The sequence below is a fragment of the Heptranchias perlo genome, chromosome 21, assembly GCF_035084215.1.
Source record: "Heptranchias perlo isolate sHepPer1 chromosome 21, sHepPer1.hap1, whole genome shotgun sequence".
NCBI classification, from domain to species: domain Eukaryota; kingdom Metazoa; phylum Chordata; class Chondrichthyes; order Hexanchiformes; family Hexanchidae; genus Heptranchias; species Heptranchias perlo.
Genome location: NC_090345.1, coordinates 48642546 through 48670462, shown reverse-complemented (window position 1 = coordinate 48670462; position 27917 = coordinate 48642546). Strand labels below are relative to the sequence as shown.

The window sequence follows — 27917 nt, the reverse complement described above, 5'->3', positions numbered from 1 at the left end:
CTACTACAGGATCACCCTGGAATAGAAAGATAACCCCTGGCTTCTCTTCTCCACTACAAACCATCTCCTTAAACACCTCTCCCCTGCCCCCTCCACCTCCAACAACAAATGCGAGGAGCTCACGGACTTCATTGTCACTAAGATTGAGACCATCCGTTCAGCTGCCTCTGCTGCTTCCCTCCCTTCCCCTAGCCCATCAAGCCAAACTTCCCCTACGGTTCCCCCCGTCCTAACCCTGGTCTCACATCTTTCTCTAGTTTCCCTCCTATCTCACCTCATGCCCTCTCCGAGCTCATCTTGACCATGAGACCCGCCTCCTGCTCCCTCAACCCTATTTCTACCAAACTGCTGACCACCCAACTTCCCTTCCTGGCCCCCATGTTAGCTGATATGGTAAACGGTTCCCTCTCCTCAAGTACTGTCCCCCTCCCCTTCAAATCTACCGTCATCACCCCCCTCCTCAAAAAAAACCCACCCTTAGCTCCTCTTTCCTTGCAAATTACTGCCCCATCGCTAACCACCCTTTCCTCTCCAAAGTCCTTGAACATGGTATCACCTTCCTAATGGTGACTGGTGGATTTTATAAGGAGAATTCTGGTATGCGTTTTTTGGAGTGGGATTGTGGCAGTAAGCCACATAGCCCCATTTTACTCCAAAAAACGGACCGAAACGGACAATTTTTGGATGGAAAAGGCAGCTTCCAAACATCCCATCAGGTTCCTTACTGTGATTCTCGAACTAGTATCCCTGTATCCCCTTTCTTAACTGGAATTTATCCTGTCCTTTTTTAAACCTGGCATGGTTTTCTGTTCTACCACTTCGACTGGTAATCTGTTTCACAATTCTATCACCCTCTTACTGAGAAAAAGTTGCTTGAATTTCCTATTTTCCTTTGACACCTTTAACTATCCCCGTGTTTCCTAATGGGTGAATCACGTGCCTGACAGAGGAACTCTCACTGATCTAGCTTCTCTGTATCTCTGAAAGTTTTATCTCTCAAGTTCCCCCTGATCTTCCGCTTCTCATGAGGGTAAAACCCCAGAATGAATTATATTTCCTATAACTCAGCCCCTCATGAAGGCCTTGCAGCTCTCCTCCGGTCTCCCTCCATGAACTCTACTTGTCTTTTCCAACCATCGAACCTATAGGGGATTCGCCTCTGCCATTTCAGGACATCCATGGCAGTGACTGTCTTACATTTGGCATGTTCAGTGACTGTCTTGCGTTTGGCATATTCAGTGACTATCTTGTGTTTGGCATATTCAGTGACTGTCTTGCGTTTGGCACGTTCAGTGATGTCTTGCGTTTGGCATGTTCAGTGACTGTCTTGCGTTTGGCATATTCAGTGACTGTCTTGTGTTTGGCATATTCAGTGACGGTCTTGTGTTTGGCATGTTCAGTGACCGTCTTGTGTTTGGCACGTTCAGTGACCATCTTGTGTTTGGCACGTTCAGTGACTGTCTTGTGTTTGGCATGTTCAGTGACCGTCTTGCATTTGGCACGTTCAGTGACCATCTTGTGTTTGGCATGTTCAGTGACCGTCTTGTGTTTGGCACGTTCAGTGACCATCTTGTGTTTGGCACGTTCAGTGACTGTCTTGCATTTGGCACGTTCAGTGACTGTCTTGTGTTTGGCACGTTCAGTGACTGTCTTGCATTTGGCATGTTCAGTGACCGTCTTGCATTTGGCACGTTCAGTGACCGTCTTGTGTTTGGCATGTTCAGTGACCGTCTTGCATTTGGCACGTTCAGTGACCATCTTGTGTTTGGCATGTTCAGTGACCATCTTGTGTTTGGCATGTTCAGTGACCGTCTTGTGTTTGGCACGTTCAGTGACCATCTTGTGTTTGGCACGTTCAGTGACTGTCTTGCATTTGGCACGTTCAGTGACCGTCTTGTGTTTGGCACGTTCAGTGACCGTCTTGCATTTGGCACGTTCAGTGACCGTCTTGTGTTTGGCACGTTCAGTGACCGTCTTGTGTTTGGCACGTTCAGTGACCGTCTTGTGTTTGGCACGTTCAGTGACCGTCTTGCATTTGGCACGTTCAGTGACCATCTTGTGTTTGGCATGTTCAGTGACCATCTTGTGTTTGGCATGTTCAGTGACTGTCTTGCATTTGGCATATTCAGTGACTGTCTTGCGTTTGGCACGTTCAGTGATGTCTTGCGTTTGGCATGTTCAGTGACTGTCTTGCGTTTGGCATATTCAGTGACTGTCTTGCTTTTGGCACGTTCAGTGATGTCTTGCGTTTGGCATGTTCAGTGACTGTCTTGCATTTGGCATATTCAGTGACTATCTTGTGTTTGGCATATTCAGTGACTGTCTTGCGTTTGGCACGTTCAGTGATGTCTTGCGTTTGGCATGTTCAGTGACTATCTTGTGTTTGGCATATTCAGTGACTGTCTTGCGTTTGGCACGTTCAGTGATGTCTTGCGTTTGGCATATTCAGTGACTGTCTTGTGTTTGGCATATTCAGTGACGGTCTTGTGTTTGGCATGTTCAGTGACCGTCTTGTGTTTGGCACGTTCAGTGACCATCTTGTGTTTGGCACGTTCAGTGACTGTCTTGTGTTTGGCACGTTCAGTGACCATCTTGCATTTGGCACGTTCAGTGACCATCTTGTGTTTGGCATGTTCAGTGACCGTCTTGTGTTTGGCACGTTCAGTGACCATCTTGTGTTTGGCATGTTCAGTGACCGTCTTGTGTTTGGCACGTTCAGTGACTGTCTTGTGTTTGGCACGTTCAGTGACCGTCTTGCATTTGGCACGTTCAGTGACCATCTTGTGTTTGGCATGTTCAGTGACCGTCTTGTGTTTGGCACGTTCAGTGACCGTCTTGTGTTTGGCACGTTCAGTGACCGTCTTGCATTTGGCACGTTCAGTGACTGTCTTGTGTTTGGCACGTTCAGTGACCGTCTTGCATTTGGCACGTTCAGTGACTGTCTTGTGTTTGGCACGTTCAGTGACCGTCTTGCATTTGGCACGTTCAGTGACCATCTTGTGTTTGGCATGTTCAGTGACCGTCTTGCGTTTGGCACGTTCAGTGACCGTCTTGCGTTTGGCACGTTCAGTGACCGTCTTGCGTTTGGCACGTTCAGTGACTGTCTTGCGTTTGGTATGTTCAGTGTAGATAATGGAGTCCCTAACGATATTCTCCATAAAAACCTTCAAGACTTCAGGGGCATGGCAGTGGGATCTCAGCGGGTGTGGGGGGGGGGTGGGGAATGGGCACACGGGAAACCCGGGGAAAAAATTCTTACCTCATTCCACGCGATTGCGACTTAATTGGAGGCCCTTAATGTGGCTTCTGGGTTTCCCACGCTCGGCTGCCAGATTGACAGGTTGGCTGTCAGTCAGCAGTGAAAGGAACTGCAAATCAGAGAGGGGGGTGGGAGAAAGAGAGAGAGAGCTCACGGGGCTTGAGAAAAATTGGAGGGGGGTGAGGTGGGGGGATGTGGACAACATCGAGGGGGGGGGTTGGCGATTATGGGGGGGGTCATCAGGGGCTCAACAATGGGGGAGTTGGACATCGAGAGTTGGAGATTGGAGAGGGAACATTGGGGAGTTGGAGATCGGAGAGGGGACATCGGGGAGTTGGAGATCGGAGAGAGGACATCGGGAAGTTGGAGATCGGAGAGGGGACATCGGGGAGTTGGAGATCGGAGAGAGGACATCGGGGAGTTGGAGATCGGAGAGGGGACATCGGGGAGTTGGAGATCGTTGAGAGGACATCGGGGAGTTGGAGATCGGAGAGGGGACATCGGGGAGTTGGAGATCGGAGAGGGGACATCGGGGAGTTGGAGATCGGAGAGAGGACATCGGGAAGTTGGAGATCGGAGAGGGGACATCGGGGAGTTGGAGATCGGAGAGAGGACATCGGGGAGTTGGAGATCGGAGAGGGGACATCGGGGAGTTGGAGATCGGAGAGGGGACATCGGGGAGTTGGAGATCGGAGAGGGGACATCGGGGAGTTGGAGATCCCATTTTACTCTTTTGAACTTAAAACCTACCTGACGAATCAGGTTTAATGAGTCCCTTTAAGGCTTTGGACATTCACTTGGACAGTACGTGTGAAAGCAAGGGTTAACTTGCCCCTGGAACATTTGGAAATTTGGACAGTATAAATTCAAACCTGCAAAGTGCATGCAGTTCAAAACTGGACATTTGGACATCAGTTTAAAACTGCGAAAGCAGCAAAGTACAAAACTTCCAGAAGCTGCGGTTTTCAATAACAACTGATAAGCATGAAAGACAGAAGATGTAATCAACTTCGAGAAGCTTCGAGAGAGTTTAAACTGGTCTTCAGGTCATACAACAATTGCAAAGGACAAACAACTGATAAGACGACAGCTGTAGGGAAGCTTCGAGAAGGCTCTAATAACGTCCGTTCTCAAAACAAAACAGCTCCTTAAAATGCACCTGGACTCACAGGGAGAAGTAGATACAGTGGATTCACAGGGAGAAGTCGATACAGTGGATTCACACGGAGAAGTAGATACAGTGGATTCACAGGGAGAAGTAGATACAGTGGATTCACAGGGAGAAGTAGATACAGTGGATTCACAGGGAGAAGTAGATACAGTGGATTCACAGGGAGAAGAAGATACAGTGGATTCACAGGGAGAAGTAGATACAGTGGATTCACAGGGAGAAGTAGATACAGTGGATTCACAGGGAGAAGTAGATACAGTGGATTCACAGGGAGAAGAAGATACAGTGGATTCACAGGGAGAAGAAGATACAGTGGATTCACAGGGAGAAGAAGATACAGTGGATTCACAGGGAGAAGTAGATACAGTGGATTCACAGGGAGAAGTTGATACAGTGGATTCACAGGGAGAAGAAGATACAGTGGATTCACAGGGAGAAGTAGATACAGTGGATTCACAGGGAGAAGTAGATACAGTGGATTCACAGGGAGAAGTAGATACAGTGGATTCACAGGGAGAAGTAGATACAGTGGATTCACACGGAGAAGAAGATACAGTGGATTCACAGGGAGAAGTAGATACAGTGGATTCACACAGAGAAGATACAGTGGATTCACAGGGAGAAGTAGATACAGTGGATTCACAGGGAGAAGAAGATACAGTGGATTCACAGGGAGAAGTAGATACAGTGGATTCACACGGAGAAGAAGATACAGTGGATTCACAGGGAGAAGTAGATACAGTGGATTCACACAGAGAAGTAGATACAGTGGATTCACACAGAGAAGTAGATACAGTGGATTCACACGGAGAAGTAGATACAGTGGATTCACAGGGAGAAGTAGATACAGTGGATTCACAGGGAGAAGTTGATACAGTGGATTCACACAGAGAAGTAGATACAGTGGATTCACAGGGAGAAGTAGATACAGTGGATTCACAGGGAGAAGTAGATACAGTGGATTCACAGGGAGAAGAAGATACAGTGGATTCACAGGGAGAAGTAGATACAGTGGATTCACAGGGAGAAGAAGATACAGTGGATTCACAGGGAGAAGATACAGTGGGTTCACAGGGAGAAGTGGATACAGTGGATTCACACAGAGAAGTAGATACAGTGGATTCACAGGGAGAAGTAGATACAGTGGATTCACAGGGAGAAGTAGATACAGTGGATTCACACAGAGAAGTAGATACAGTGGATTCACAGGGAGAAGTAGATACAGAGGATTCACAGGGAGAAGTTGATACAGTGGATTCACAGGGAGAAGTAGATACAGTGGATTCACACAGAGAAGTAGATACAGTGGATTCACAGGGAGAAGTTGATACAGTGGATTCACACAGAGAAGTAGATACAGTGGATTCACAGGGAGAAGTAGATACAGTGGATTCACAGGGAGAAGTAGATACAGTGGATTCACAGGGAGAAGTAGATACAGTGGATTCACAGGGAGAAGTAGATACAGTGGATTCACAGGGAGAAGTAGATACAGTGGATTCACAGGGAGAAGTAGATACAGTGGATTCACAGGGAGAAGTAGATACAGTGGATTCACAGGGAGAAGTAGATACAGTGGATTCACAGGGAGAAGTAGATACAGTGGATTCACAGGGAGAAGTAGATACAGTGGATTCATAAGGGAGAAGTAGATACAGTGGATTCATAAGGGAGAAGTAGATACAGTGGATTCACAGGGAGAAGTAGATACAGTGGATTCACACAGAGAAGTAGATACAGTGGATTCACAGGGAGAAGTAGATACAGTGGATTCACAGGGAGAAGAAGATACAGTGGATTCACAGGGAGAAGTAGATACAGTGGATTTACAGGGAGAAGTAGATACAGTGGATTCACAGGGAGAAGAAGATACAGTGGATTCACAGGGAGAAGATACAGTGGGTTCACAGGGAGAAGTGGATACAGTGGATTCACACAGAGAAGTAGATACAGTGGATTCACAGGGAGAAGTAGATACAGTGGATTCATAAGGGAGAAGTAGATACAGTGGATTCACAGGGAGAAGTAGATACAGTGGATTCACACAGAGAAGTAGATACAGTGGATTCACAGGGAGAAGTAGATACAGTGGATTCACAGGGAGAAGTTGATACAGTGGATTCACACGATTCTCGAGTGGTCCAACCAACCATCAATCATTAATACAACGATGGGTGAGTGGCCAAGATGGCACTGCTCGTAACTTGGATCACACCCTATTCGCTCAGAATCATATAAAGATAGGACATTGTAACAGTTTCAACAATCAACAGTTGCAGGAGGAACAGTTGAACAATTACTGCGGTGTGAGCTCCTCCATCAATGAGCACTTCAATACTTTGCTTCTGAACTTTGACGAAGAGAAAAACCTCAATGAGAAGACAAAGAACTTTGATGAGAAGACAAACCTTGATGAGCAGATAATGAAACTCGACACTTCATTCGACGAAGCAATCGACGCAGCAATCGAGGCAGCAATCGAAGCAGCAATCACCGCAGCAATCGACGCAGCAATCACCGCAGCAATCGACGCAGCAATCACCGCAGCAATCGACGCAGCGATCACCGCAGCAATCGACGCAGCAATCACCGCAGCAATCGACGCAGCTATCGACGCAGCTATCGACGCAGCAATCGACGCAGCAATCACCGCAGCAATCGACGCAGCAATCACCGCAGCAATCACCGCTGCAAACGACGCAGCAATCACCGCAGCAATCGACGCAGCAATCACCGCAGCAATCACCGCAGCAATCGACGCAGCAATCACCGCAGCAATCACCGCTGCAAACGACGCAGCAATCACCGCAGCAATCGACGCAGCAATCACCGCAGCAATCGACGCAGCAATCGACGCAGCAATCGACGCAGCAATCGACGCAGCCATCGACGCAGCAATCGACGCAGCAATCGACGCAGCAATCACCGCAGCAATCGACGCAGCAATCGAGGCAGCAATCACCGCAGCAATCGACGCAGCAATCGAGGCAGCAATCACCGCAGCAAACGACGCAGCAATCGACGCAGCAATCGACGCAGCAATCACCGCAGCAATCGACGCAGCCATCGACGCAGCAATCGACGCAGCAATCACCGCAGCAATCGAGGCAGCAATCACCGCAGCAATCGACGCAGCAATCGAGGCAGCAATCACCGCAGCAAACGACGCAGCAATCGACGCAGCAATCGACGCAGCAATCACCGCAGCAATCACCGCCGCAATCGACGCAGCAATCACCGCAGCAATCACCGCAGCAATCGAGGCAGCAATCACCGCAGCAATCGAGGCAGCAATCACCGCAGCAATCGAGGCAGCAATCACCGCAGCAAACGACGCAGCAATCGACGCAGCAATCGACGCAGCAATCACCGCAGCAATCGACGCAGCAATCGACGCAGCAATTACCGCAGCAATCAACGCAGCAATCGACGCAGCAATCGACGCAGCAATCACCGCAGCAATCGACGCAGCAATCGAGGCAGCAATCACCGCAGCAATCGAGGCAGCAATCACCGCAGCAATCGACGCAGCAATCGATGCAGCAATCGAGGCAGCAATCACTGCAGCAATCGACGCAGAAATCGAGGCAGCAATCACCGCAGCAATCGAGGCAGCAATCACCGCAGCAATCGACGCAGCAATCGACGCAGCAATCACCGCAGCAATCGATGCAGCAATCACCGCAGCAATCACCGCAGCAATCACTGCAGCAATCGAGGCAGCAATCGATGCAGCAATCACCGCAGCAATCGAGGCAGCAATCACCGCAGCAATTACCGCAGCAATCACCGCAGCAATCGAGGCAGCAATCGACGCAGCAATCACCGCAGCAATCGAGGCAGCAATCGCCGCAGCAATCGACGCAGCAATCGACGCAGCAATCGCCGCAGCAATCGACGCAGCAATCGCCGCAGCAATCCCAGGGTACGGTAGCATAGTGGTTATGTTCCTGGACTAAAATCCAGAGTCATGAGTTCAAATCCCGCCATGGCAGCTGGCGAATTTAAATTCAATTAATTAAATAAAAAATCTAGAATTAAAATACTAGTATCAGTAACGGTGGCCATGAAACTACCGGATTGTCGTAAAAACCCATCTGGTTCACTAATGTCCTTTAGGGAAGGAAACCTGCCGTCCTTACCCGGTCTGGCGTATATGTGACTCCAAACCCACAGCAATGTGGTTGATTCTTAATTGCCCTCTGAAATGGCCTAGCAAGCCACTCAGTTGTAAAATCTCGTCACGAAAAGTCACAATAAGAATAAAACCGGACGGACCACCCGGCATCGGACCACTAGGCACCGGACACGACAACGGCAAACCAAGCCCACTCGACCCTGCAAAGTCCTCCTCACTAACATCTGGGGACTTGTGCCGAAATTGGGAGAGCTGTCTCACAGACTAGTCAAGCAACAGCCTGACATAGCCATACTCACAGAATCATACCTTTCAGCCAACGTCCCAGAATCTTCCATTACCATCCCTGGGTATGTCCTGTCCCACCGGCAGGACAGAGCGACCAGAGGTGGCGGTACAGTGATATACAGTCAGGAGGGAGTGGTCCTGGGAGTCCTCAACATTGACTCTGGACCCCATGAAATCTCCTGGCATCAGGTCAAACATGGGCAAGGAAACCTCCTGCTGATTACCACCTAACGTCCTCCCTCAGCTGATGAATCAGTCCTCCTCCATGTTGAGCACCACTTGGAGGAAGCACTGAAGGTAGCAAGGGCACAGAATCTACTCTGGGTGGGGGACTTCAATGTCCATCACCAAGAGTGGCTTGGTAGCACCACTACTGACCGAGCTGGCCGAGTCCTGAAGGACATAGCTGCCAGACTGGGCCTGCGGCAGGTGGTGAGCGAACCAACACAAGGGAAAAACTTACTTGACCTCGTCCTCACCAATCTACCTGTCGCAAATGCATCTTTCCATGACAGTATTGGTAGGAGTGACCACCGCACAGTCCTTGTGGAGATGAAGTCCCGTCTTCACACTGAGGACACCATCCAATGTGTTGTATGGCACTACCACCGTGCTAAATGGGATAAACTCAGAACAGATCTAGCAGCTCAAAACTGGGCATCAATGAGGTGCTGTGGGCCATCAGCAGCAGCAGAATTGTATTCCAGCACAATCTGTAACCTCATGGCCCGGCATATTCCTCACTCTACCATTACCAACAAGCCAGGGGATCAACCCTGGTTCAATGAGGAGTGTAGAAGAGCATGCCAGGAGCAGCACCAGGCGTACCTAAAAATGAGGTGCCAAACTGATGAAGCTACAACTCAGGACTACATGCATGCTAAACAGCGGAAGCAACATGCTATAGACAGAGCTAAGCGATTCAACAACCAACAGATCAGATCAAAGCTCTGCAGTCCTGCCACATCCAGTCGTGAATGGTGGTGGACAATTAAACAACTAACGGGAGGAGGAGGCTCTGTAAACATCCCCATCCTCAATGATGGCGGAGTCCAGCACGTGAGTGCAAAAGACAAGGCTGAAGCGTTTGCAACCATCTTCAGCCAGAAGTGCCGAGTGGATAATCCATCGCGGCCTCCTCCCGATATCCCCACCATCACGGAAGCCAGTCATCGGCCAATTCGATTCACTCCACGTGATATCAAGAAACGGCTGAGTGCACTGGATACAGCAAAGGCTATGGGCCCCGACAACATCCCGGCTGTAATGCTGAAGATTTGTGCTCCAGAACGAGCGGCGCCTCTAACCAAGCTGTTCCAGTACAGCTACAACACTGGCATCTACCCGACAATGTGGAAAATTGCCCAGGTATGTCCTGTCCACAAAAAGCAGGACAAATCCAATCCGGCCAATTACCATCCCATCAGTCTACTCTCAATCATCAGCAAAGTGATGGAAGGTGTCGTCGACAGTGCTATCAAGCGGCACTTACTCACCAATAACCTGCTCACCGATGCTCAGTTTGGGTTCCACCAGGACCACTCGGCTCCAGACCTCATTACAGCCTTGGTCCAAACATGGACAAAAGAGCTGAATTCCAGAGGTGAGGTGAGAGTGACTGCCCTTGACATCAAGGCAGCATTTGACCGAATGTGGCACCAAGGAGCCCTAGTAAAATTGAAGTCAATGGGAATCAGGGGGAAAACTCTCCAGTGGCTGGAGTCATACCTAGCACAAAGGAAGATGTTAGTGGTTGTTGGAGGCCAATCATCTCAGCCCCAGGGCATTGCTGCAGGAGTTCCTCAGGGCAGTGTCCTAGGCCCAACCATCTTCAGCTGCTTCATCAATGACCTTTCCTCCATCATAAGGTCAGAAATGGGGATGTTCGCTGTTGATTGCACAGTGTTCAGTTCCATTCGCAACCCCTCAAATAATGAAGCAGTCTGTGTCCGCATGCAGCAAGACCTGGACAACATCCAGGCTTGGGCTCATAAATGGCACGTAACATTCGCGCCAGATAAGTGCCAGGCAATGATCATCTCCAACAAGAGAGAGTCTAACCACCTCCCCTTGACATTCAACGGCATTACCATCGCCGAATCCCCCACCATCAACATCCTGGTGGTCACCATTGACCAGAAACTTAACTGGACCAGCCATATAAATACTGTGGCTACGAGAGCAGGTCAGAGGCTGGGTATTCTGTGGCGAGTAACTCACCTCCTGACTCCCCAAAGCCTTTCCACCATCTACAAGGCACTAGTCAGGAGTGTGATGGAATACTCTCCACTTGCCTGGATGAGTGCAGCTCCAACAACACTCAAGAAGCTCGACACCATCCAAGATAAAGCAGACCGCTTGATTGGCACCTCATCCACCACCCTAAACATTCACTCCCTTCACCACCGGCGCACAGTGGCTGCAGTGTGTACCATCCACAGGATGCACTGCAGCAACTCGCCAAGGCTTCTTCGACAGCACCTCCCAAACCCATAACCTCTATCAACTAGAAGGACAAGAGCAGCAGGCACATGGGAACAACACCACCTGCACGTTCCCCTCCAAGTCACACACCATCCCGACTTGGAAATATATCACCGTTCCTTCATCGTCACTGGGTCAAAATCCTGGAACTCCCTTCCTAACAGCACTGTGGGAGAACCTTCACCACACGGACTGCAGCGGTTCAAGAAGGCGGCTCACCACCACCTTCTCGAGGGCAATTAGGGATGGGCAATAAATGCTGGCCTTGCCAGCGACGCCCACATCCCATGGATGAATTTTTAAAAAATCACCGCTGCTATCACCGCAGCAATCACCGCAGCAATCGATGCAGCAATCGACGCAGCAATCACCGCAGCAATCGATGCAGCAATCGACGCAGCAATCACCGCAGCAATCGACGCAGCAATCACCGCAGCAATCGATGCAGCAATCGACGCAGCAATCACCGCAGCAATCGACGCAGCAATCACCGCAGCAATCGACGCAGCAATCACCGCAGCAATTGATGCAGCAATCGACGCAGCAATCACTGCAGCAATCGATGCAGCAATCACCGCAGCAATCGATGCAGCAATCACCACAGCAATCGATGCAGCAATCGATGCAGCAATCACCGCAGCAATCGATGCAGCAATCGACGCAGCAATCGATGCAGCAATCGACGCAGCAATCGATGCAGCAATCGACGCAGCAATCACCGCAGCAATCGACGCAGCAATCGATGCAGCAATCGACGCAGCAATCGACGCAGCAATCACCGCAGCAATCGACACCTTAATGCGAGACCTGGAAGGCTGCCTTGATGCTTTATGAAGGTTGTATGTGTTACTTGCTTCTTTTGCTTTATGCCTGCTCGTAGGAATCGAGTAGAGTAAGGCACATATTGATTGAGTTGCATCATACTTATACGCCCTTTTTAAATCATGAAATAATCACTTTGATTATCGAAATTACCACATCAGGGTGTATTTCTTTGTCTGAACGATTGTCCAGGTTCACGAATCACTGGGAAGTAAATCATTTTGTTACAAGTAACACCAGAACAGGGACCTGACATCGTTCAACAAAGAAAGTGTACAAGTTCACGTGAAATTATCCCACAGAGCAGAGGCTCTGTTATACCCTCCTTCCCAATGTCCAGAGAGGCATAGGAGGGTATAACAGGCAGGGTAAAGAAAGAACACTGTCCAACGCTTAGACAGAAAACAGGGCTTTTTGGGCAGAAGCACATGGACTATATACTGGAGCCTCGTTTAGACAGAAAACAGCTCGGAACGGGTGGAAGGTATATATAAAAAAATCCTAGTCCAGCGTCCAGACAGAAATATCGTTTTTCTGGGAAGAGGGGTTGGAGGGTTGTAACAAAAATTACACTGGAACGGTTTAGATAGAAACAGAAGGTATCAATTAAAGGACAGGTAAAGGGGGTGGAATATAAAATGGAAATGGCAGTTCAAAAATACATAGCAAAGAAGCTACCAAAGAGTGAGGAATGGTCCCTGGTTGAGGACCATCAGGCAGACCCTTTGAAGCAGACAGCAGATGATACGTGGATACATATAAAAGCAGAGAAGCCAACATTTTTTTAAAAGGCTAAAGCTGTATGGCTCCTTGCCTTCAGTAAACAAAAAGACAGTGGCCTTGGTACGAAAAAGAAAGCAGTGAGACGGTTGTTAGACATTCTGAAAGGAAGGAGGGAGAAACGATAAGATAGCAGCCCAGGAATGAAAAGGGAATCGGTGAGGTGACTGTTCGGGTGTGTCTCTCATTTCTGTGTGTGGAGGAGTGAGGCCAAAGTGGGTGATCTAATGAAAGATGTCTCAAAGAAGGAACAGGAGCAGGAGGGCCAATTGTCAGAGCATCTTACATTAACTACGGCAAACAATATTGTGGAGGCCTTGATAGAGAGAAGTCAAAGATGTGAAGTATTGGCATGAAATGTACTGGAATTACAGAATAATCTGGGTGAGGTGGAATTAAATAGGGATGGCCTAAAGAGTAGCTTTAGACAAACGATACAAAACCGACATGAATTAGGGCCAAGAGGCTTGCAACGCGTGATTGCAGTTTTAGGTGACGAGCCTGGATCATTAAAACAGACCCCCGTTACAGTTGCTGCCTCCACGCTCAGTCAGCAGGTCACTCAGTTAAAGGAAGAGTTAAAGGAAAAAAAAAAATAAGCAGAAAGTTATATATAGAAGCACGAGAAGGAAATGCAGCAATTTAGAGATGAGGTTGTTCACCAACGAGCAGCAGTAGCTAGTTCAGAAGCATAGAAAGGTTCTGTAGAAAGGGACCGTCTCAAAGCTGAGAGTGAAAAGGGAAAATGTGACCAGTGTAATGATGGTCTGGGAGTTGGAGGAGTGAGAGAGGCAGTTGTAGAGGTTCTAGAAAGTGAATCGAGAAAGAGACTAGATCCCTGCAGCGGTTTCCCAGTCCCCCCTTTCCATTCACTATATCCCATCCTTCCAGCAACAGAGAAAACCTTTAATCAGGAGAGTCAATACCAGCCTGACAAAAGGTCTTTCCCATGAGATGTTAAATTGGTTCAAAGTTGAGTTAAGTAGGAAACCTCGGAGATTGAAAATGGAGTTCAGAGATAAAGGATAACACAGGATTTCAATCAGGAGGAAAGGGAAAAGGGAAGATTCCATCTCTATCCTGTTACAAGCCAGAGAATTTTTCTTTAGCTTGGGTGTTCGTTGCTTTGCTTGTTTCAAATCACTTTGACCATTTATAGAACAGTTTTCTTAATGTGGTTACATCTTAAAAACACAAAGAGAAGGATTTGAGTTGGAAATTCCAAATTGAGCTGTCCTGTGTAGATGTGTATGCAGAATAGACAGGGTTAATGTCAGACGGGCTGCCAGCTTAGCACAAAAGAGAGAGCCAGACCTTGGAAGATAAGACAGAAAACCTAGCCAGTCTCTCCCATGTTTTTCTCGATGTATTTTGTTGGGTTTGTTTCGGTTAAAATGGTAATTCTTTGCTTTGGTCAAGTGTAAAAAAATTTTAGGTTTCTTAATAAAGTAGATAGTTCCCCACGGTGATAGAAGGAAATCTGATGTATTACGCAAAAAACATCAGTCTAAGGTGGCCAATCAAAACCAACACAAAGGTCCAATAAGAGCAGGAGTGTTGCCTGACACTCAATATATATATGGCGATGGATCCAGTAGAGAACGGACAAAAGAAGACAGGATGTGGAATATATGACCTGGCCAAACAAATAGAATTAGCTATTAGACTGCCTGCACATATGTCTGCGCAAGCAGCTGAGTTGGCAGCTGTAGTGTATGTGGTCACACATCCAGTTGAGTTCCCAACTAGAGTCATAGCTCACACTAAGAATGAGCCTCTAGGGAGGGAAATCAGAAAGCAGACGAATTGGCTAAGAAAGGAGGAGAGGAGGGAACAAATTGGGATCCGATAGAAATGTTTCCCCCGATGGAAACTAATCAGCCTGAGAAGTTGGCTGACCCAATCGATTTGAAATAATTACAAGAGGATCCTGAAATAAAGGCAGTCTTGGTGATGCTAGAAAAGAAAAAAAGCCCAAGGGGAGAATATGCTAATCAGCTCAAATTAAAGGTGAAAGATGGGATCCTGCTGTATGATCAAAAGTGGGCGGTACCACAGAATGAGCACGATGCTTTTCATTACCAAGCTCACGATGCACCCAACTCAGGACACCCTAGTCCACAGGGAACATTAGAAAGGCTCCAGCAAGTAACATGGTGGCCAGAAATGAAAAACCAGGTGCAGCATTATTGTCACAACTGTTTAATTTATATACAACACAACCCGGATGTGAATACCAAGAAGGCACTGTTACACCACACTCGGCCGACAGCCGACCCTTGGACACATCTACAGATAGATTATATTGGGCCCTTTCCCCATTCCTCTCGAGGTAATCGGTATGTATTGGTGGGTAGTAGACACATTCTCCAAGTGGGTAGAAGCATTTCCAAGCCTAATGGAACAGCACAGGCCACAGCTAAAATACTGGTGAACCACATATTCACCAGATGGGGACTCCCAAAGTCCAGCGTACACTTGGACCAAGGTAGTCATTTTAGGAGGAGGGTGATGCAAACTGCTATGCAGCTGCTAGGAATCAAAACAAGATTCCATATTTCACATAATCCAACCTCATCAGGCATAGTGGAGAGCATGAACTGAACATTAAAAACAATGCTAAAGAAGTTGATTGAACAATTCCGCAAAACATGGGACCAATTGCTGCCCTTGGCATTAATGGCTATGAGATCCACTGAGTCACGGGTACCATCAAGGTTTCACCCCATGAGTTAATGAGATGGAGAGTGATGAGAACCCATGAAAATTTGATGTATCAGGATATGTCTGAGCCTCAGTATCAAGCCTTGACTCAGGAGCAGTATGGTAACCAATTACGTGACCAGCTGCAACAGACAATGGTCTTTGCAGCCGCCAATATTGGACAATCTAAAAAGACCAGCAAAATATATTTTGACACCTAAGTCAAAGCAATAGAATGGGACGTGGGACAGACAGTGATGGTAAAAATGTACCCATCAGCAGGGCCATTCGTGGCTCACTTTTCTGGACCATATCCCATTGTGGATAAAGCCAGTCCATCTGTGTACAAAGTAACCCTGAAAAAGGGCAAAGGAAAATGGCTCCATGTCAACCAACTAAAAGAGTACAAGGGAGGTGTATGTGGTGTAATCAGTCCAATGGAGGAAGAGGTCACTCACCTCCCTCCTATGCTATGGGACGAGGAGAATGACCTATTACACCCACCTGTGGTAAGACAGAGAGCCCCCAGTCCTAGGCGACTGAGACAAAGGCCGGTCCGTCCACCTGATAGGTACACTCCATGGAATCACAGACAAAGACGTTTATGATATGTAAATAGAAGACATTTACATTAAACTGAATTTTAAAAAAATAAGATATTAACCAAGAGCAGACATTATCCATGTGTTTTGTTTTGTCCTCGGTCGACTTGAGGCAAACGAAACATCAGCAAGAATGAAATTACTGTTTGTAATGATAATATGTATGTTAATATTGTATGTAAATGGATATCAAGTAAAAAGTGAAGAATGTAGCATGAGGCATACCAAGGTAGTGAGGATAAAGGGCAGACGTGGGCAATATCAGGGAATAGAACAAAGACATGGCTGGGAACCTTACGGCTTGATCACGGAGGAACAGGCGTCAGGTTACATTGAATTTTTTGAGGGGGTGACTAGGCGTGTGGATGAGGGTAACGCAATGGATGTGGTATACATGGATTTCAGTAAGGCCTTCGATAAAGTCCCCCACAGGAGACTGGTCAAGAAGGTACGAGCCCATGGAATCCAGGGTGCCTTGGCACTTTGGATACAAAACTGGCTTAGTGGCAGAAGGCAGAGGGTGATGGTCGAAGGTTGTTTTTGTGACTGGAAGCCTGTGGCCAGTGGGGTACCACAGGGATCGGTGCTGGGTCCCTTGCTGTTTGTGGTCTACATTAATGACTTGGATATGAATGTAAAAGGTATGATCAGTAAGTTCGCTGATGATACAAAAATTGGTAGGGTGGTAAATAGCGAGGATAGCCTCAGTCTGCAGGACGATATAGATGGGTTGGTCAGATGGGCGGAACAGTGGCAAATGGAATTTAACCCGGAAAAGTGCGAGGTGATGCACTTTGGAGGGACTAACAAGGCAAGGGAATACACAATGAATGGGAGGACCCTAGGCAAGACAGAGGGTCAGAGGGATCTTGGTGTGCAAGTTCACAGATCCCTGAAGGCGGCGGAACAGGTAGATAAGGTGGTAAAGAAGGCATATGGGATACTTGCCTTTATTAGCCGAGGCATAGAATATAAGAGCAAGGAGGTTATGATGGAGCTGTATAAAACACTGGTTAGGCCACAGCTGGAGTACTGTGTGCAGTTCTGGTCGCCACACTACAGGAAGGATGTGATCGCTTTGGAGAGGGTGCAGAGGAGATTCACCAGGATGTTACCAGGGCTGGAGCGCTTCAGCTATGAAGAGAGACTGGGAAGATTGGGTTTGTTTTCCTTGGAGCAGAGGAGGCTGAGGGGGGACATGATTGAGGTGTACAAAATTATGAGGGGCACAGATAGGATGGATACTAAGGAGCTTTTTCCCTTCGTTGAGGGTTCTATAACAAGGGGACATAGATTCAAGGTAAAAGGCGGGAGGTTTAGAGGGGATTTGAGAAAGAACTTTTTCACCCAGAGGGTGGTTGGAGTCTGGAACTCACTGCCTGAAAGGGTTGTGGAGGCAGGAACCCTCACAACATTCAAGAAGCATTTGGATGAGCACTTGAAATGCCATAGCATACAAGGCTACGGACCAAATGCTGGAATATGGGATTAGAGTAGACAGGGCTGATGGCCGGCGCGGACACGATGGGCCGAAGGGCCTCTATCCGTGCTGTATAACTCTATGACTCTAGGTTCAAAAAAGAACAGAATGCCAAACAACTTCCCCTGATCTGGTGGAAGAAGGAAATGGATGACTTGGGGCATGCTATCATACTAGGCCCTCTTATTGAGAAGGTGGGACAGGTAAGGGTGCCCAACTCCATGGAAACCATCCCTGAAAAAGAGGATAATGGAGAAAACGATTTAAATCGGCCGGCATTTAATAAAAGACATAACGGACTGTTTAGCTGTGGCACCATCTTTTATAAATATGGCTATCGGGGAGGGCTAGCAATCTTTATAGCAAAGCCCCTTTGACGGAGGGTGACCAAAATATTGTGCCCTCCACAGACGCCAGGCTCCAAGAATGGTCTGGGAGTAACTCGCACCCACGAGGCACTGTATAATAATGTGAGGTATGAGATTGTACCTATGTGACCCAAAACACAAAGAATTTTACCAAACATTGGTAGAACAACAGATTAAAGATTTTGTCCAGAGAAATACAGGCCAGGATCTGGATAAGCCTTGGCACCTGGACATTCAAGAACCCTTGATTAATATTGTCTGGGACAATGTTACAACCACCCCAATAACCAATGGTACGGGAACCCACAGTAGAAAGAGGCTAGAATTAGGAGAATGGTTAGAGATCAGAGCCACGGCTGGAACAGCAGCCTGGAACCAGATAGACGTAGAGAACATGTGGGAACACAATGAGGTTATGAGACAGCAAATGAAGGGAAACATGAGTAAAACAAATAAAGGGCAGAGAGGTGAAATTCTGGAACAACAAGAAGGACGGAAGTCCATAAAGGAAATGGTGGATGGAATGATTAAGAGGGAAGATTAATGAAATAACCCAGCAACATAATAACATGTTACACAATCAGAACATGTCAAAGGCCATTACCTGTGCTATGTATGGAGGGTTTTTACCGAATCAAGTACAATAGGGCCTGGAGGATATTGAGAATAATAGGGTACCCAACTTTGTAAGTAATAAAACCCTTAAGGATTGGTTCAAACACCATAAAAATGTGAATAGCACCGACAAAATTAGGAGATATGGGTCGAATTATTATGCCCGGCGACCGTGTAACCGAGATGCAGACAATGAAACAGAGAGTGGGTTGTTATCGGTGGTTATGTGGTTTCCATGGTTAATAGAAAAGGAAAATGGGAAGTGTTTAAAGTAGAATCCATCGGCACTATTGAAGGGGATGTGCATAAGGAATTTATACGATTCCTCAAACAGGTTATGAAAAAGGGAGCTCCAGGGAAGGCCCTGGCCTGGATTGTTGGACCAGGTCAAGAGGATCCTGGATATGTAGGTGTGATAGCACAACCCCAGGCATAGCTGCCTGTGGGTCTACCCTAGATGGCCAGTCTCCTATGTGCACAGTGCAACTGCAGACATGGGATGCCCACCAGGTGAAAAATGTCTTATCTAGGACGAGGGGAATATTGTGTAACTACCACAAAATTCACCTATGAGCACGGCGATCAAGTGTGCCCCATAGAATCCCCAACCTTTTGTTTCGTACCGACGGAATTGACCAAGATAGATCATATCGTGCTGATACCCATGGTGACCCACGATATCACCACAATTCAAGTTAATATATCAATGCAGCATGAGGCCCTGAAAGCCGTGGTCTGGTTTGGACATCCAATTATCCTTGAGTCTTAAATCCATCATAGAACGTACTAAACTTCACAGAAGCGCCTTGTAAAAATGCAGCAAGACAATGAGATTATATGGGATTAGAGTAGACAGGGCTGATGGCCGGCGCGGACACGATGGGCCGAAGGGCCTCTATCCGTGCTGTATGACTCTATGACTCTATGAGAGCTTAGAAAAAGCGATAAACATGCTGGGTGCTCATGAGTGGTGGGAGACAGTATATAATGTTGGACAAAACCCATGGGTTAGAATGATTAGTATGGCTTTAAAATGAACGCAATGTATACTATGATAATCTGCTTATGTGTAATGTGACGTTTAATCTGCAAGCATGGCAAGGAAATATTCTTTTTGCGTATGTCACAGCAAACCCATCCTACACAGGAACATGAACCAATGACGAAGAAAACTTAACACCCATGGACAATGCTCAAGGTGTATGAAGTGGATTGGTCAAAAGATTAGTCAGATCCACTTGAGGAGGGTCTGTAGGGAGAAGATGATACAGTGGATTCACATGGTTCTCCATCAATCATTAATACAACGATGGGTGAGTGGCCAAGATGAACGTCTCGTAACTTGGATCACACCCTATCTGCTCAGAATCATATAAAGATAGGACATCGTAGCAGCTTCGACAGTCAACAGTTGCAGGAGGAACAGTTGAACAATTACTGCGGTGTGAGCTCCTCCATCAATGAGCACTTCAATACTTTACTTCTGAACTTTGATAAAGAGAGAAACCTCGATGAGAAGACAAAGAACTGTGATGAGAAGACAAACCTTGATGAGCAGATAATGAAACTCGACACATCATTCGACGCATCAATCACCGCAGCAATCGACACCTTACTTCGAGACCTAGACGGCTGCTTTGATGCTTTATAAAGGTTGTATGTGTTACTTGCTTGCTTTGCTTTATGCCTGCTTGTAGGAATTGGGTAGAGTAATGCACATATTGATTGAGTCGCTTCATGCTTATGTGCTCTTCTTAAATCATTAAATAATCACTGATTAATGAAACTATCACGTCAGAGTGTCTTTCTTTGTCTGAACTATGACCAGGTCCATGAATCACTGGAAGTAAACCATTTCCCTACAGTAATTCCTTGTTATCTCGGAGGACTTTACGGTGATGCTTGGCATGTCCTTTGCCAAGACCCTTGCCTCCTTTACCTCTACCAGACATGTTACCACAACAATCGGAGTTCTATAATGAACTCTACTTCTTTCCTGTAATATGGAGGCCAAAACTAAACCCAGTACTCCAGATGCAGTTTCACCAAGGCCAGCTACAACTTCAACATCATCTTCTTAGATTTATAAGACATACCCTTAGTTATGTATCCCAAAAATTTGATTTCTTGACTGCATTAACATTGTGTTCACCCACAATGTCAGCATCAAGCAGAAGAAAACTCTGTTCACTATTCTCCAACAATATACCTTAGCCTTATCATAACAAGAGTACCCTGATAGCATCAGTGTGAATTTGTCCACATGCCACAGATGCTGTGCTGTTGTCCTGTTTCGGTGAGTCAGGCAACTAGTGGCAACTTGTATCAAATTTTGGGCATGGTTGTGATAAGGACTTGTTTAATAGAAATGTGCAGTGCATTAATAAACATTGAAAAATGACCTACAAAATATGGCAATGCCACCTTTACCTCCATTATTCTGAGTGAATTTTCACACCTGTTATTTGGAATGGTAAAGGCACTGGCAGTGCTCTGGAAATAGGCCCATCACTCATTCTCTTGACAGTAGTATGTACATCATAGGACCCCGATTTGAGTATAGAAAATTAAGGGGTGATCTAATTGAGGTGTTTAAGATGATTAAAGGATTTGATTGGGTAGATAGAGAGAAACTATTTCCTCTGGTGGGGGAGTCCAGAACAAGGGGGCATAACCTTAAAATTAGAGCTAGGCCGTTCAGGGTGATGTCAGAAAGCACAAAGGGTTGTGGAAATCTGGAACTCTCTCCCCCAAAAAGCTGTGGATGCTGGGGGTCAATTGAAAATTTCAAAAGTGAGATTGATAGATTTTTGTTAGGTAAGGGTATTAAGGGTTACAGAACCAAGGCGGGTAGATGGAATTAAGATACAGATCAGCAATGATCTCACTGAATGGCAGAACAGGCTCGAGGGGCTGAATGGCCAACTCCTATTCCTAAGCATATTAAAAGTGCCTACTGCCCGGTTCTGGCCATCCAGAGGTAGGTGCTTCCGAAGTTGGGGTCGGATGGATCGGGAGCCAGTCGGTAAGGTTTCCCCACCATTTATGGGGAGCTACCGCCCTGTTTCCGCCCAGTGACGCTAAGGAAAATCTACCCCAATAATTGTTAAGCAGTGAATACTCACTAACCATATAAATCCAGTCTGGCTGTACAAGACACTATTCCTGCTTCATTTTTAGCAGACACAGTATACCAACCAGCATCCTCCTTCTTGGTTGGCTGAATCAGGAGACAGACGTACCCTGTGGTATCTTGGTGCATGCTGGGTAACACAAATGTCATAGATTTAGTTAGGTACATATAAAAACAAACTGGAAGGCTGATTGGTGATACATACTATTATTCTTTGGCAATGTACTTCAGGCTAAACAATACAAATCATCACTCATATAGGCAACTTAATTGTCTTTCCAGTTGTGTTGTAACTTTAAGTTTATTGTATTCTAGAAAAAAAATCTACCAAGTTAAAGCAGACAGATGAGTTTAAAGTTAATATCACAGTGCAACTAGTTTTACCAAGGCTTTGCAACTGACTAATGCAACAATCTGAAACAAAGTGATATCCAGCACAAGGCACTGCCTCAAACTTACTCCAGTTAGAAAGAGATTTTTCAGGTATTTAGTTTGAGATTATATGAGCTCAGCTCACCCATGGTGATGCTGCAGTGTGAAGCTGTGAATGATTTTTACAGAGTCTATACTCTTCAGGTGTATTTACACTGTCAGCTTAGTCCTCTTGGCTCTGGAGCACAGTGAAGTGAAAGTCCTAGAGGGGGTAGTCTCACACAGCTTTGGTTTTACAACACATTGAGCGTACAGCCATGGGATCCAAAGTGCTCGGGGGCTCTGTTTAACCTCCTGGACACTTATAAAATCCATCCTACCTAAATTTAGATGTTTAAAAGCGGAGACTCTCCCCTCTGCACTCTATTATCATTTAAATTTCTAACTGTTTGGAGAGAGCTCTCTCTCAACTTCCAGCCAGACAGGAGCCAAGCAAAATAAGCAGGGTTCTGCTTGCCTGGACCCTGAACTGAAGCTACTAGTCTCAGGCTGGCACCTGCAGTGTAAACGTGCTATAGGTAAACACAATAGGGATAACATTCTGACTTCACGCTGTTGAAGGGGAGCCTTACCCACTGGGCTTATCAGAAATGCAGGTGCGACCAAAATAGTCATGAAATCAAATTTCCAATATGCAGTCCTGGGAGTTGTGGTTCCACATGGGAGCGTAAAGTCAGAAAATGACCCTTAATATTTTTACCAAGCAACTGTCTGTTACATTAATAGCAGCTATGGCCATACTGTACACTGTAGTCTGGACCCACCTTATTCTTTCCCTGTTGGGAGTGATCGTCTCATTATTTTTCTTCCAGAAGATTATGGGAGGAGGCATGCCCATCACTCTGCACTCTATTCTGACTGGGTGACCCTCTGCTACTCCTGTGTTCTGCAATTTCTCGATAAACACGGGTGCCTTCGTAATTTCTTTTGCTGCAAAACCAAACCAAACAAATGGAAACAGAGAACAAAACAAGTATTTTAGAACACTAGCTGTGACCTTTCTGGGAGTTTTATATTATTTTTCACCTCCCTGTTTTTGCTGCACAGATACTAACTGTATCTGTTGCCGTGGTTCCTCCTCTCACAGAGTGACGTCGTGATTATTTCAGTTGTGTTAACAAATTTAAATTGACCATATTTTAAAAATATACATGAAAACTAATGGAAAGGGTCTGTGCTACCACTTGCCTTCTCCTGAGATGGAGAACCTGCAACCTGTTAGAGTCATAGATAAAATCATAGAATGTTACAGCACAGAAACAGACCAAGACTGCACTGATGCTTCCCTCTAGATATCCACCTAGACTAATCCCACTCTTGTGCTTGCTCCCCAAACCTTTTAATATTTCTCTTTTTCAAGCAATTATCTAAATCCCATCTATAAGAATTTGTGGATTCTGCTTCAGCCATGATGTGTGGCAGAGAAGTCCTTATTCTGACCATGTTATGTTTAAAAATGTATTCTAATTCCCCCCCCCTCCCCGCTCCTCAGGCATTCTTGTTCCCTTTGCACTCTCCCTTCTCGTGCATTCTCTCTCTCTCTCTGCACTCCTCTCTCATGCAATCTTCACTCCTCATGCACTCTCTCTTCAGGTGCGCTCTCCTCTCTTGCCTGATGAAGAATACACAAAAGTTGACAATCAAACCCCCAGACAAATTCAAGTATCAGTTGAGGCTGAGGTCGAGATTTAGGCCCTGCTGCTGATATTAGTGCAGGTGACTGCTTTATGTGGCTCTCCTGGTAATCGAGTGCAGAGTGGATGATGTTATCAGATTCTGTTATCAGATAGTGAAAGACAGCACAGCACCACTTTGGGAATCATCACACAACCTTCATTTACTTACTGCCTGAATATTTCATTCCAGAGATCCTTAAATCTGTTCAGTACCTTGTCTTAACTATTTAATAAATTCTAACAAGAATTTTTTTCCTTTCATAAAATAATAGTTTCAAGGGATACTAGAATACCAGAAAAGTCAACTGGGAACATTCAATGTGTGAATACACAAGGAAAAAGCTTTTACATTTGCAGAATCTGATAGAATTAGTCGTTGGACTATGTCTATTTTCTGTAGCTAGGAGGGAAAGGATTTGTTGCATTGTAATGCAACATGTTAATCAACAGAGAAATATTCTAAACTCAAGAATTTTGTTGTGGGACCTGTCTTCATGAGTGAGGGATGTATCTAACTAATATAAAGCGACATTACACTATATAATATAAGACAATATAATGTAAAACATTAGATATAGTGCTATTTTATAATACATTAATAGTTTATAATACATTAATAAAATCAAAATGTATTAGGATTTCAGATTGCACAACAGAAAAAAATCTTCAAATCTCCTGGGATACTCAACGTCCCCTGAAAGCCTTCATTAAACTGATGGAGAATGGAGCAGGGAGCTGGGCCAAACCAAGACTCATATTCAATGGAAAATATCACCTATACTCAAAACTTACTAGAATTCTGAAAAGGTGGGTGTCTAATCCAGGTTTAGTGCATTACAGATGAATTAACCTTTTAAATCGATTGGCAGGAATCCAGTGTCAAAGAGGAAGTCACTGAGTCACACTCTAATAAAGCCATTTAAATTATTACGGTATGAGCAGATGAAAGCACATGTTCTCTTACATTCCTAATGTACCAATTTGTGAAAGGGATTGAGAAAAGCAATTTTCTTCTGAAGCCTGCTTGTAAGGGATAGTTTTTCCACTTTGAAATGGGGAGGAAGGGGGGCGGGGGAGTGGTGCCTCATCTACTAACAGAGGTAAGCTGGTAGATTACCCCAAAGTCTGAAGATAGACCCTAAACATTACTATAGGTGCTGCTTTTAGCACATGTTGTGGCCAATTTTTCTTCCCCCTTTGCCTAAGCACAAATCTTATTTATGGGTTCAGGTAATTACCGAGGCCCCTCTCCGGTTTTTATGTGCCCCTTGGAAGCGGCTTGCACCCAAAAGCAGGAAAGTATACCACAGCTCCAGACCTCTCAATGGTAATGGTGGGGGGCTTCAAGGCTTTCTGACTGCTGACCAAAGACATTCACAAGGCCTCAAGTCCCGATGATCCTCCTTGCTAGACCTGCAAAATATAACTTACCTTTTTGGAGACAGGAGGAGATTGTTAGCAGCCTTGTCTAAGATCCTCTAACCTGAGGGGGCTATTCGCAATTTGGAAGCCCACTTACATTGGGTGCTTCTGCCATATAAAAACGATGAACAGGAAAGATCAACTGAACACTTGAGCCTGTCCAATATGGTCATGGTGGAGCTGAGTGTCATGATCCCCAATGTCCTCCACTCACCACCCACCCAGGTAATCTCCTGGGAGAGGCAATAAACCAGATTAAAAAACCCAAGGCCACTTCGAGGAAAAAAAATCTGGGAAATTCCTCTTCAACCTCCAAAGGCGATCAAAATGAGTTCCAAGTGATCACAGTAACCATGAGGGACATCTCCCAACATCCCACCTACCTTTTGTACACAATGATATCAGCCTCAGCCAGGAACTTATCCAGCTCCCTTTAGAATACTAGCAGTGAATCGGCATTCACTGCACGAGCCAAAAACTTGTTCCAAAGATCGAAGACTCTCTGCGAAAAGAAAAACCTCCTGACATCTAACCTAGTTCTAGGCTTATGTAACATATACAGGTGTCCCCTGATTCTCCCTAACCTATCTAATTCAAGTAGTCTATCCATATGGACACAGTCTAGGCCCTTCATTATTTTAAATCTCCCTGAAGTCTAAGTTTTATTAAAATAAAAAGACTCACCTCTCTACACCTCCACCAGGCGGAAACCCAGGAAAAGGAGGTGGGAGGCATTTGATATAATTTCTGTCTCATTAGCACTGTATTTGCAGGCTTACGTTAGCTTCACACTCTACTGTTTGCTTCAAGCACAAAAGGCCACTTAGAAAATCAGAATATGACTAGGCAGAGTCAACATGGTTTTATGAAAGGGAAATTGTGTTTGACAAATTTATTAGAGTTTTTTGAGGGTGTAACTAGCAGGGTAGATAAAGGGGAACCAGTGGATGTAGTATATTTGGATTTTCAAAAGGCATTCAATAAGGTGCCACATAAAAGGTTGCTACGCAAAATAAAGTTTCATGGGGTTGGGGTTATATATTAGCATGGATAGAAGATTGGTTAACGGACAGAAAACAGAGTAGGGATAAACGGGTCATTTTCAGGTTGGTAGACTGTAACTAGTGGGGTGCCGCAAGGACCAGTGCTCGGGCCTCAGCTATTTACAATCTATATTAATGACTTAGATGAAGGGACTGAGTAATGTGTCCAAGTTTGCTGATGATACAAAGCTAGGTGGGAAAGTAAGCTGTGAGGAGGACACAAAGAGCCTGCAAAGGGATATAGACAGATTAAGTGAGTGGGCAGATGGAGTATAATGTGGGTAAGAGGCTGAGAGGTTGTTTCCCCTAGCTGGAGAGTCTAGAACTAGAGGGCATGGTCGCAGGATAAGGGGTTGGCCTTTTACGACTGAGATGAGGAGTCATTTCTTCACTCAGTGGGTTGTGAATCTTTGGAATTTTCTACCCCAGAGGGCTGTGGATGCTGAGCCGTTGAATATATTGAAGGCTGAGATAGATAATTTTTTGGACTCAAGGGGAATCAAGGGATATGGGGATCAGGTAGGAAAGTGGAGTTGAGGTTGAAGATCAGTCATGATCTGATTGAATGGCGGAGCAGGCTCGAAGGGCCGTATGGCCTACTCCTGCTCCTATTTCTAATGTTCTTAAAAAGACTGTGACTCAGCGTAATGGGTTTCTGCCTCCATTTCCCTCTGCTTTGTTCCCAGAAAATAGACATATCTGGAGCACAAAACAAAGGAAAATCAGTCCCATTAAGGCTGAGTAATTGTATGAGCGCTGTAGGACACATAATTTATCTGGCCTTATCTTATTCCTGGCATGAAGTGGCTTGTCTGTATTGTGGAGCTGAATTCATGCGTTAGTGTTGTTTAATTTCTAAATGCCAGATTAATTGCTATTTAAATCCAGTTTGCGAAGTCTTGCAGTGTTCTTAGCACCTATGATGCAATGAGAATGCTGATTTATAACCAGCATGTGAACTGCTTCCCCACTCCCTCTCCTACTCCCTCTATGCTTGCCCTGGTAATGATTTCCAAGGTAGCCTCCTCAAATGGGGGAAGGGGTTTTTAAACTCTGGTTCCACAAGCAGCGAATGACCATTCATGTAGTTGAAGGCTATCTTGTGTGTCATGAATTTTCATATCTAATGACTTGCCTTTGTAGAATACTTCAGGTCTCCCATCTTATCATGGACGGGGGTTACAGGGAGTGGGCAGGAAATTGGACATGAATTTAGATTTGAGGTTAGGATCAGATCAGCCATGATCTTATTGAATGGCGGAGCAGGCTCGAGGGGCCGATTGGCCTACTCCTGCTCCTATTTCTTATGTTCTTATATTCTTATCTGCCTAGATCTTGATTTTACAACACCAAGTTATAGTCCAGCAATTTTATTTTAAATTCACAAGCTTTCGGAGGCTTCCTCCTTCCTGATAGCCTCCGAAAGCTTGTGAATTTAAAATAAAATTGCTGGACTATAACTTGGTGTTGTAAAATTGTTTACAATTGTCAACCCCAGTCC

The 27917-nt window shown here is 45.8% G+C and overlaps 1 protein-coding gene across 5 annotated transcripts in view; it reads right to left on the bottom strand.

The window, feature by feature from the left end:
* mypn (myopalladin) overlaps positions 1–27917 on the bottom strand; it is a 441574-nt gene that overhangs the window by 6836 nt on the left and 406821 nt on the right. For 3 of the 5 annotated variants that reach the window (XR_010966742.1, XM_068002628.1, XM_068002627.1), the window contains exons 18-19: positions 23040–23205; positions 21840–21973 (exon numbers count right to left, since the gene is read on the bottom strand). Coding sequence is in view for 3 of the 5 variants with exons in the window: in XM_068002628.1 (XP_067858729.1) it covers positions 21840–21973; positions 23040–23205 (300 nt within the window). In the remaining 2 variants the exon portion in view is untranslated. Of the gene's footprint in view, positions 1–21835; positions 21974–23039; positions 23206–27917 lie in introns of all 5 variants that reach the window. The other 2 variants (XR_010966743.1, XM_068002630.1) reach the window with 1 other exon arrangement.